Source organism: Lepidochelys kempii, chromosome 4 (assembly GCF_965140285.1).
Source record: "Lepidochelys kempii isolate rLepKem1 chromosome 4, rLepKem1.hap1, whole genome shotgun sequence".
NCBI lineage: Eukaryota > Metazoa > Chordata > Testudines > Cheloniidae > Lepidochelys > Lepidochelys kempii.
This window is the reverse complement of record NC_136383.1, coordinates 142,521,406-142,532,003: the sequence shown is the minus strand read 5'-3', so window position 1 is coordinate 142,532,003 and position 10,598 is coordinate 142,521,406. Positions and strand designations below refer to the sequence as shown.

General features: G+C 49.8%; 1 protein-coding gene across 6 annotated transcripts in view; it reads left to right on the top strand.

The window, feature by feature from the left end:
* Positions 1-516: 516 nt before the first annotated feature.
* Positions 517-10,598, top strand: part of AUP1 (AUP1 lipid droplet regulating VLDL assembly factor) — a 30,776-nt gene continuing 20,694 nt past the window's right edge. For 2 of the 6 annotated variants that reach the window (XM_078852657.1, XM_078852655.1), the window contains exons 1-5: positions 519-733; positions 1,258-1,401; positions 1,976-2,126; positions 7,069-7,256; positions 7,346-7,418. In XM_078852657.1, the coding sequence (XP_078708783.1) occupies positions 687-733; positions 1,258-1,401; positions 1,976-2,126; positions 7,069-7,256; positions 7,346-7,418 (603 nt within the window). In that variant the 5' untranslated portion in view covers positions 519-686. Of the gene's footprint in view, positions 749-1,257; positions 1,402-1,975; positions 2,127-7,068; positions 7,257-7,345; positions 7,419-10,598 lie in introns of all 6 variants that reach the window. The other 4 variants (XM_073343155.2, XM_073343156.2, XM_078852656.1 and 1 more) reach the window with 4 other exon arrangements.

The window sequence follows — 10,598 nt, the reverse complement described above, 5'->3', positions numbered from 1 at the left end:
GCGCCGAGCCCGGGGCAGGCCGGGAGACGGAGGCCCGCGCGGGGCAGGCCGGGAGCGAGGCGCGCCGAGCCCGGGGCAGGCCGGGAGACGGAGGCCCGCGCGGGGCAGGCCGGGAGCGAGGCGCGCCGAGCCCGGGGCAGGCCGGGAGACGGAGTCCCGCGCGGGGCAGGCCGGGAGCGAGGCGCGCCGAGCCCGGGGCAGGCCGGGAGACGGAGTCCCGCGCGGGGCAGGCCGGGAGCGAGGCGCGCCGAGCCCGGGGCAGGCCGGGAGACGGAGTCCCGCGCGGGGCAGGCCGGGAGCGAGGCGCGCCGAGCCCGGGGCAGGCCGGGAGACGGAGGCCCGCGCGGGGCAGGCCGGGAGCGAGGCGCGCCGAGCCCGGGGCAGGCCGGGAGACGGAGGCCCGCGCGGGGCAGGCCGGGAGCGAGGCGCGCCGAGCCCGGGGCAGGCCGGGAGACGGAGTCCCGCGCGGGGCAGGCCGGGAGACGGAGGCCCGCGCGGGGCAGGCCGGGAGCGAGGCGCGCCGAGCCCGGGGCAGGCCGGGAGACGGAGGCCCGCGCGGGGCAGGCCGGGAGCGCGGTTCCGACCGGACGTGGCTCCCCTTTCCCAGGCGGCCCCGCGCGGAGAGCGGCCGCCGAGGGTAAGATGATGGCGGCTCCTGGGTCTCGTTGAGGCGGCTCGGGACCGGGATGGATCCTCCGGCCTCGGGTCCTGAGCGGCTCTTCGACGCGCACCGGTGAGGGCCCGGCCGGTGAGGGGGGGTCTCGCTCTCTGGGCGGGGGGTTCGGGCGGGGGGGGAGGGGAGGGGGTCTCGCTCTCTGGGCGGGGGGGGAGGGGAGGGGGTCTCGCTCTCTGGGCGGGGGGTTCGGGGGGGGAGGGGAGGGGGTCTCGCTCTCTGGGCGGGGGGGGAGGGGAGGGGGTCTCGCTCTCTGGGCGGGGGGGGAGGGGAGGGGGTCTCGCTCTCTGGGCGGGGGGGGAGGGGAGGGGGTCTCGCTCTCTGGGCGGGGGGGAGGGGAGGGGGTCTCGCTCTCTGGGCGGGGGGGGAGGGGAGGGGGTTTCGCTCTCTGGGGGGGGGGGGAGGGGAGGGGGGGGAGGGGAGGGGGTCTCGCTCTCTGGGCGGGGGGAGGGGAGGGGGTCTCGCTCTCTGGGCGGGGGGTTCGGGCGGGGGGGAGGGGAGGGGGTCTCGCTCTCTGGGCGGGGGGGGGCCTGGCCTGCGTGGGCTGTTATCAGACTCTGAGCTGAGCCCTCTTTCCCTGTCAGGTTTCCCAGCGATGGCTTCCTGCTGCTGGCTCTGCTGCTCTACGCCCCTGTGGGGCTCTGTCTGCTCCTCCTGCGCCTCTTCATCGGCATCCATGTCTTCCTGGTCAGCTGTGCCCTGCCTGACAGCCTGCTCCGGAGGTTAGGGTGGGTGTGGGGCTGCCTGGGGAGAGTTGGGGCCCTTTTCAGCCTCCCACCCCAAAAATCCAGCAAATAGCCATCTCTGACTTGTCTGCAAAGCCATCCTATGGAGCCCCCAGTTCTCCATGGAGTTGGAGCTGCCTCTCTCTGGTCCACTGGGGCTTGCTGTTAGGGGTGTAAGTTGGAATTGTGGCTGCTCTGTCCTGGTGCTTTTTGTGCTTAGCAGACCCTTCATCCCCAGTCCCGAACAAGGAGGCTCCTTTGCTGGTGACTATAGGGCCTGAGCCCCATGACACATGTGGGCTGACAACAGGTTTCTTTTGCCCAAGTGACAGACTGCAGGGGCTGAAAGCAGCCAGCAGCCTGCTCTCCCCACACAGTTCTGCTAGTTGGTGCCCCTGCTATCCCAGCCCTAAGCTTCCTCCCACCCACCGTGTCCTCCCACATGGCACAATTCTGGTGCTCCTCAGTCTTAATCCCAAGGCGCCTGTACAGCCCTTGCTAGTCTCGTCTTTATTCACTGGTCATTTAAACCAGTTCTGGTCACAATAGGTTTGGGTGTTTCTGTTCCTGTTGTTAGGTTTATCGTGCGTGTGATGTGCTCAGTGCTGGGTCTGTTTGTGCGGCAAAGTGACCCCCATCTCCGGGATGCCAATGTCAGGGTTTATATTGCCAACCACGTGACGCACTTCGACCACAGTGTCATCAGCCTACTGACCTCGTGCAATACAGTGAGTCATGTAGGGGTCTGGGGCTGCGCCCTTAAGCGCTTCTCCCTGGAGAAGCACTTAGTGACCTGTTCAGGGATTGGGCACTGGCTCCTGGGTCTGTCTTTATGAATGAATAATTGAATAAGCCTTGAGGTTCTCTTTAGGCTCGTGTGTTATGCTGTTGGGTTCTGATTGGCTCAAATTAAGGAGGGGCCGGGAACCGGGCTGCCCAAGCGAGCATGTAGCCTCTGTCTCCCCTTCCTGGCTCTTTAAATAGACATGAGCGGAAGCACAGTTGGGTTTGGGGCTTTCCCAGGGTGCTGGCTGTTTCCTGTGGTTGCAGAGGGCTGCCTGCATCTGTCCAGGAAGCACTGAGCGATGCTTTGTGATGAGGGTCTAGCCAAATAGCACTGTCAAGCAATTAAAAAAATTAATTACGGATAATAACACTGTTAAACAAGTTTCAGAGTAACAGCTGTGTTAGTCTGTATTCACAAAAAGAAAAGGAGTACTTGTGGCACCTTAGAGACTAACCAATTTATTTGAGCATAAGCTTGCGTGAGCTGAGCTGTAGCTCATGAAAGCTTATGCTCAAATAAATTGGTTAGTCTCTAAGGTGCCGCAAGTACTCCTTTTCTTACTGTTAAACAACAATAGAATACCATTTATTTAAATATTTTTGGATGTTCTCTACGTTTTCAAATACATTGATTTCAATTACAACACAGAATACAAAATGTACACTGCTCACTTTATATTAATTTTTGATTACAATTATTTACACTGTAAAAAACCAAAATAGTATTTTTCTGTTGACCTAATACAAGTAGTGTAGTGCAATCTCTTAATCATGAAAGTTGAATGTACAAATGTAGAATTATATTTAAAAAAAAAACAAAAAAAATAACCTGCATTCAGAAATAAAACAATGTAAAATTTTAGAGCCTGCAAGTCCACTCAGTCCTACTTCTTGTTCAGCCAGTTGTTCAGACAAAGAAGTTTGTTTACATTTGCAGGAGAGAATGCTGCCTGATTCTTCTTTACAATGTCACCTGAAAGAGATGGCACTGTTGTAGCTGGCATTGCAAGATATTTACGTGCCAGATGTGCTAAAGATTCATATGTCCCTTCATGCTTCAGCCACCATTCCAGGGAACATGCATCCATGCTAATGAGTTCTGCTCGATAACCATCCAAAGCAGTGCGCACCGACACGTTCATTTTCATCACCTGAGTCAGATGCCACCAGCAGAAGATAGATTTTCTTTTTTGGTGTTTCAGGGTCTGTAGTTTCCGTATTGGAGTGTTGCTCTTTTAAAACTTCTGAAAGCATGCTCCACGCCTCGTCCCTCTCAGATTTTGGAAGGCACTTCGGATTCTTAAACCTTTGGTCCAGTGCTGTAGCTATCTTTAGATATCTTACATTGTACCTTCTTTGCGTTTTGTGAAATCTGCAGTGAAGGTGTTCTTAAAACGAACAACATGCTGGGTCATCATCCAAGATTGCTATAACATGAAATATATAGTGGAATGTGGGAACAATACAGAACAGGGGACATATGATTCTTCCCCAAGGGGTTCAGTCACAAATTTAATTAACACATTTTTTTAACAAGCATCATCATCATGGAAGCATATCCTCTGGAATGGTGGCCGAAGCATGAAGGGGCATACCAATTTTTACATATCTGGCACGTAAATACTTTGCAATACCAGCCACAAAAATGCCATGCAAATGCCTGTTCTCACTTTCTGGTGACACTGTAAATAAGAAGAGGGCAGCATTATCTCCTGTAAATGTGAACAAACTTGTTTGTCTTAGCAGTTGGCTGAACAAGTAGTAGTACTGGGTGGACTTGTAGGCTCTGAAGTTTTACTTTGTTTTGGTTTTAAGTGCAGTTATGTAACAACAAGAAAATCTACATTTGTAAGTTGACAGGTTTCAGAGTAACAGCCGTGTTAGTCTGTATTCGCAAAAAGAAAAGGAGTACTTGTGGCACCTTATTGACTAACCAATTTATTTGAGCATGAGTTTTCGTGAGCTACAGCTCACTTCATCGGATGCATACCGTGGAAGCTGCAGCAGATATTATATACACACAGAGATCATGAAACAATACCTCCTCCCACCCCACTGTCCTGCTGGTAATAGCTTATCTAAAGTGATCATCAAGATGGACCATTTCCAGCACAAATCCAGGTTTTCTCACCCCCCCACCCCCATACACACACAAACTCACTCTCCTGCTAGTAATAGCTCATCCAAAGTGACCACTCTCCCTACAATTTGCATGGGACAGCCCCGCAACCTGAAGCAAATACTCACCAACAACCACATACCACACAACAGAACCACTAACCCAGGAACTTATCCTTGCAACAAAGCCCGTTGCCAACTGTGCCCACATATCTATTCAGGGGACACCATCACAGGGCCTAATAACATCAGCCACACTATCAGAGGCTCGTTCACCTGCACATCCACCAGTGTGATATATGCCATCATGTGCCAGCAATGCCCCTCTGCCATTTACATTGGTCAAACTGGACAGTCTCTACGTAAAAGAAAACTACAGGCCAGTCAGCCTCACCTCAGTCCCTGGAAAAATCATGGAGCAGGTCCTCAAAGAATCAATCCTGAAGCACTTGCATGAGAGGATAGTGATCAGGAACAGCCAGCATGGATTCACCAAGGGAAGGTCATGCCTGACTAATCTAATCGCCTTTTATGATGAGATTACTGGTTCTGTGGATGAAGGGAAAGCAGTGGATGTATTGTTTCTTGACTTTAGCAAAGCTTTTGACACCCGGTCTCCCACAGTATTCTTGTCAGCAAGTTAAGGAAGTATGGGCTGGATGAATGCACTATAAGGTGGGTAGAAAGCTGGCTAGATTGTCGGGCTCAACGGGTAGTGATCAATGGCTCCATGTCTAGTTGGCAGCCGGTGTCAAGTGGAGTGCCCCAAGGGTCGGTCCTGGGGCCGGTTTTATTCAATATCTTCATAAATGATCTGGAGGATGGTGTGGATTGCACTCTCAGCAAATTTGCGGATGATACTAAACTGGGAGGAGTGGTAGATACGCTGGAGGGTAGGGATAGGATACAGAAGGACCTAGACAAATTGGAGGATTGGGCCAAAAGGAATCTGATGAGGTTCAATAAGGATAAGTGCAGGGTCCTGCACTTAGGACGGAAGAACCCAATGCACAGCTACAGACTAGGGACCGAATGGCTAGGCAGCAGTTCTGCGGAAAAGGACCTAGGGGTGACAGTGGACGAGAAGCTGGATATGAGTCAGCAGTGTGCCCTTGTTGCCAAGAAGGCCAATGGCATTTTGGGATGTATAAAGTAGGGGCATAGCGAGCAGATCGAGGGACGTGATCGTTCCCCTCTATTCGACGTTGGTGAGGCCTCATCTGGAGTACTGTGTCCAGTTTTGGGCCCCACACTTCAAGAAGGATGTGGATAAATTGGAGAGAGTCCAGCGAAGGGCAACAAAAATGATGAGGGGACTGGAACACATGAGTTATGAGGAGAGGCTGAGGGAGCTGGGATTGTTTAGCCTGCAGAAGAGAAGAATGAGGGGGGATTTGATAGCTGCTTTCAACTACCTGAAAGGGGGTTCCAAAGAGGATGGCTCTAGACTGTTCTCAATGGTAGCAGATGACAGAACGAGGAGTAATGGTCTCAAGTTGCAGTGGGGGAGGTTTAGATTGGATATTAGGAAAAACTTTTTCACTAAGAGGGTGGTGAAACACTGGAATGCGTTACCTAGGGAGGTGGTAGAATCTCCTTCCTCAGAGGTTTTTAAGGTCAGGCTTGACAAAGCCCTGGCTGGGATGATTTAACTGGGAATTGGTCCTGCTTTGAGCAGGGGGTTGGACTAGATGACCTTCTGGGGTCCCTTCCAACCCTGAGATTCTATGATTCTATGAAATGGACACAAATCAGATGTCAAGAATTATAACATTCATAAACCAGTCGGAGAACACTTCAATCTCTCTGGTCACGCAATCACAGACATGAAGGTCGCTATCTTAAAACAAAAAAACTTCAAATCCAGACTCCAGCGAGAAACTGCTGAATTGGAATTCATTTGCAAATTGGACACTATTAATTTAGGCTTAAATAGAGACTGGGAGTGGCTAAGTCATTATGCAAGGTAGCCTATTTCCCCTTGTTTTTTCCTACCCCTCCTCCCCCAGACGTTCTGATTAAACTTGGAGAGTGGTCAGTTTGGATGAGCTATTGCCAGCAGGAGAGTGAGTTTGTGTGTGTGTGTGTGTGTGTCCCCCGGGGAGGGGGGGGGAAAGGGGGCGGGGTGAGAGAGCCTGGATTTGTGCTGGACATGGCCCACCTTGATTACCATGCACGTTTGTAAGTTGCACTTTCATGACAAAGAGATTGCACTACAGTATGAAGTGAATTGAAAAATACTATTTTTTTTGTTTATCATTTTTACGTGTTAATATTCATAATAAAAATAATATACCTTTTGATTTCAGTTACATCTCAGAATACATTATATATGAAAATGTAGAAAAACATCCAAAATATTTAATAAATTTCAATTGGTATTCTGTTGTTTAATAGTGCGATTAAAACTGCGATTAATCGTGATTAATTTTTTAAATTAGAATTATTAATTTTTTTAGTTAATCGCATGAGTTAACTGCGATTAATCGATAGTGCTAATAAACACTCTCCCCTGAGGGGACTTGTACTTTGTGCAGTCCTAAAGGGCAACACACTTTGGGTTGGGAGGGTGACAAATCTTGTAACCAAGGCCCCTCTTCTCCCATTCACAGCTGGGGGTTGTTCGGAGGACACTCAGCTGCTGTTGCAGTGTCTGGGGAGGGAAGAGGCTCTCACGTAGCCAGGACCCAAATCAACCAGCAGGCTGGAGTCTTAGCAGGGAGACTGGGTGGGGGTCACTAATTTGCCCTTGCTCTTCTCTTGCAGCCTGCACTGAATGGCACGCCGGGTTTCATCTGTTGGTCACGGGGATTCATGGAGCTGGGGGCGGTGGGGAGCCGGGCAGAGCTGGTGGATTCCCTGAAGGTGTATTCGTCCCATGGGGGGAATCCACCTCTGCTGCTGTTCCCAGAGGAGGCAGCCACTAATGGCCGAGTCGGCCTTCTTCGCTTCAGGTAGCGGTGGTGGGGGATGTTCCTGGGGACAGGACAGCTTTATCCCATCTCTGTGGCCTTTGTTAATCGCTGGGATGTTTTCTTTTCAGCTCCTGGCCATTCTCAATCCTGGACATGATTCAGCCGGTGGCTCTGCAAGTTCAGAGGCCCTTAATTGCTGTGGTGAGTCCTGAGGTATGGGGCAAAGAGCCCCTAGCCCATAATGGATGTGTACAGCTTAGGGGGGGTCATGGCTAGAGGGTTACTATTGCCCTTACTTTGCACCCTGTGGCCTACTGCTGAGCTTTGGGGTTCTTTCCCGTCGTGTCAAACTTCTCGGTGGCCATGTGAGGCAGGTGTTCTGCTTCCTCCCAGGGAATTTCACTGACATCAGCTTTGCCTCTCACACATCTCTTAAGTAATCTATCAACCTGCCTAGGCAAGGCTTTTTTCTGGGTCCCATCACTGGTATCTCAGCACCCCACCAATCTTGACACACTTATTCTCACAATACCCCACAAGATCAGGAAGCGCAATTGTCCCCTGAGGGACTTGGTGACTCGCCCCCAGGCACACAGGGAGCTAGCTCAGGTCTGCCAAGGCCTAGGCTTGCACACGAAGCACATCACAGTTCTCCTCTCGGATGCTCGTGTTAATATGTTGACAGTGACGCCGTTCAGTGGGTTGCAACCAAAACGTTTTCAGCTCCCTTGAAGCTGTGACTTTGGGCTTGAGTTGAGGGAAACTGATTGAACAGATAGAGGCAGCGATAAAATGGTGGGGTGAGGGACAGGAAGGAGTTGCTCTGTAATGGGCAGATGTGGATGGATGGTTATACAGCTGTCACATGGAGCCAGAGCTAGCATCCTCTCTTAGGCAAGCAAGGACACCCTTCTCCATGGATATTTGCTCAGGCTGAAATCTGGGGTCTGGGTCAGTCACAAGTGCAGATTCCCTCTCTGAGCAGCTGGGTCAGGTGAGGCCTACGAAGCAGGTAGGGACTGCACCTGGAAAGTGTGTTGTCAGAGCAGTTTGTCTGCCCTGATACCCATTAGACCCACAACTGAGAGTAGAAAATAAGGAAAGCAAAGGGACAGACACCAAGAAATAATAGACAAAAGGCCCCCACCCTACATAAGTCTCTTTCATCCAGGGATTGTCCCTGGCTGTCAGAATAACCAAGGAAGTTCCAGGAGTTCTAGCCACACAATGCCAGGCTGTGAGAACCAAAGGTTAATTGAGGGGAGCTGTTTAGGGACTAACATTTGCCAGCTATTATCCATGCAGTGCTCAAAAGGTCTGAGACCTGTGGTGCTGATTGAAAGAAATGTGACTCCGTATCAGTTTTAAAATATTATTAAAACTATTAAACAAAATCCAGAAAATATCAGCTCAGCTTAGCTTCTGTTAATACTGCTAAACTAATCTACAAATAAAACAGTGTAACTATCAAATCAACCAGGTACTTTCAATACAGTATTTCAACTACATCACCAGACTAGTTGCATCACCAGATTAATACAACAAATAATCCACCTTTATAAAGCCTAGGAAGGAATCTGTGGAGGCAGCTGTCCATTTGTTCATAAACCCCAAGTAAGGAATTTTACCAGTTAATCAAATTTATAATTTGGGAGTGTTAAATATTTTAATACTGAAACCAAATGATCAAATGTTTAAACCACAGTTTCAGAGCCAAATACAAAGCTACTTCCTTGGCTTTCAGTTCTTGTGTTGTGGCACTAAGCCCCTCCTACCCCACCTTCCAACAGACAGTTTATAACAGATTCCAACGAAACTCTGACGAGCAGAAGTTTGACCAGTGTTATGTGCCAAAAGTCACACCTGGCAGTAATTTTTTTAGGGCTTCTAAACACAGACTGTAGGATACACTTTGATGGGTGTCTAAGACTTTAAAACTGAGGACCATTGTGGCTTCCCCCAGTGGACTCAGACACCCTGTGACAGCTTAAAATTAGGGAATGTAAAGGTTGGGACACCTCCCATTTAATACAAACAAAAGAGAAAATGGAAATTCTTGACAGATGCTGCTGGAACATAGCTTCTTGCTAGTGGGGGTCTCCTTTGAGTGCAGGGAGAGGCTTGTCTCTGTCTAGTGTGGCCTCTTGATTGATGTGACATAAGTCACAATATTCAGTGATTTGCATACCACAAAGACTGTAAATCTGATCCTCCAAAATATCAAAAAGAGACAATATGGGACTACTCGGTGGGGAAAATGACATGATTTTACTGGAGTGAAAAAGTCTTGAGATGACTTTGTCACCGGTGTATGGAAAATTTGACCAAAAAATAAAAAAAAAGTCTTTGATTGAAGAGTCCTAGTAACAACCAGCCACTCAGCATTCATCCATTAGCAACATTAAAAATAAGTTGGACATCTTTTGGTCAAATTTTTTATTACTCTCTCAATCAACAATTTAATAATCTATATATGTAGGAATTAAGTTGTAAATCAAGCCCTTTATCTTTGAAAGTTTCATCTTGATAGAGAAGTAACTTTAAAATCATAGCATCATAGAATATCAGGGTTGGAAGGGACCTCAGGAGGTCATCTAGTCCAACCCCCTGCTCAAAAGCAGGACCCATACCCAATTAAATCATCCCAGCCAGGGCTTTGTCAAGCCTGACCTTAAAAACTCCTAAGGAAGGAGATTCCACCACCTCCCTAGGCAACGCATTCCAGTGTTTCACCACCCTCCTAGTGAAAAAGTTTTTCCTAATATCCAACCTAAACCTCCCCCACTGCAACTTGAGACCATTACTCCTTGTCCTGTCCTCTTCCACCACTAAGAATAGTCTAGAACCATCCTCTGTGGAACTACCTCTCAGGTAGTTGAAAGCAGCTATCAAATCCCCCCTCATTCTTCTCTTCTGCAGACTAAACAATCCCTGTTTCCTCAGCCTCTCCTCATAAGTCATGTGTTCCAGACCCCTAATAATTTTTGTTGCCCTTCGCTGGACTCTCTCCAATTTATCCACATCCTTCTTGTAGTGTGGGGCCCAAAACTGGACACAGTACTCCAGATGAGGCCTCACCAATGTCGAATAGAGGGGAACGATCACGTCCCTCGATCTGCTCGCTATGCCCCTACTTATACATCTCAAAATGCCATTGGCCTTCTTGGCAACAAGGGCACACTGCTGGCTCATATCCAGCTTCTCGTCCACTGTCACCCTGAGGTCCTTTTCCGCAGAACTACTGCCTAGCCATTCGGTCCCTAGTCTGTAGCTGTGCATTGGGTTCTTCCATCCTAAGCGCAGGACCCTGCACTTATCCTTATTGAACCTCATCAGATTTCTTTTGGCCCAGTTCTCCAATTTGTCTAGGTCCCTCTGTAT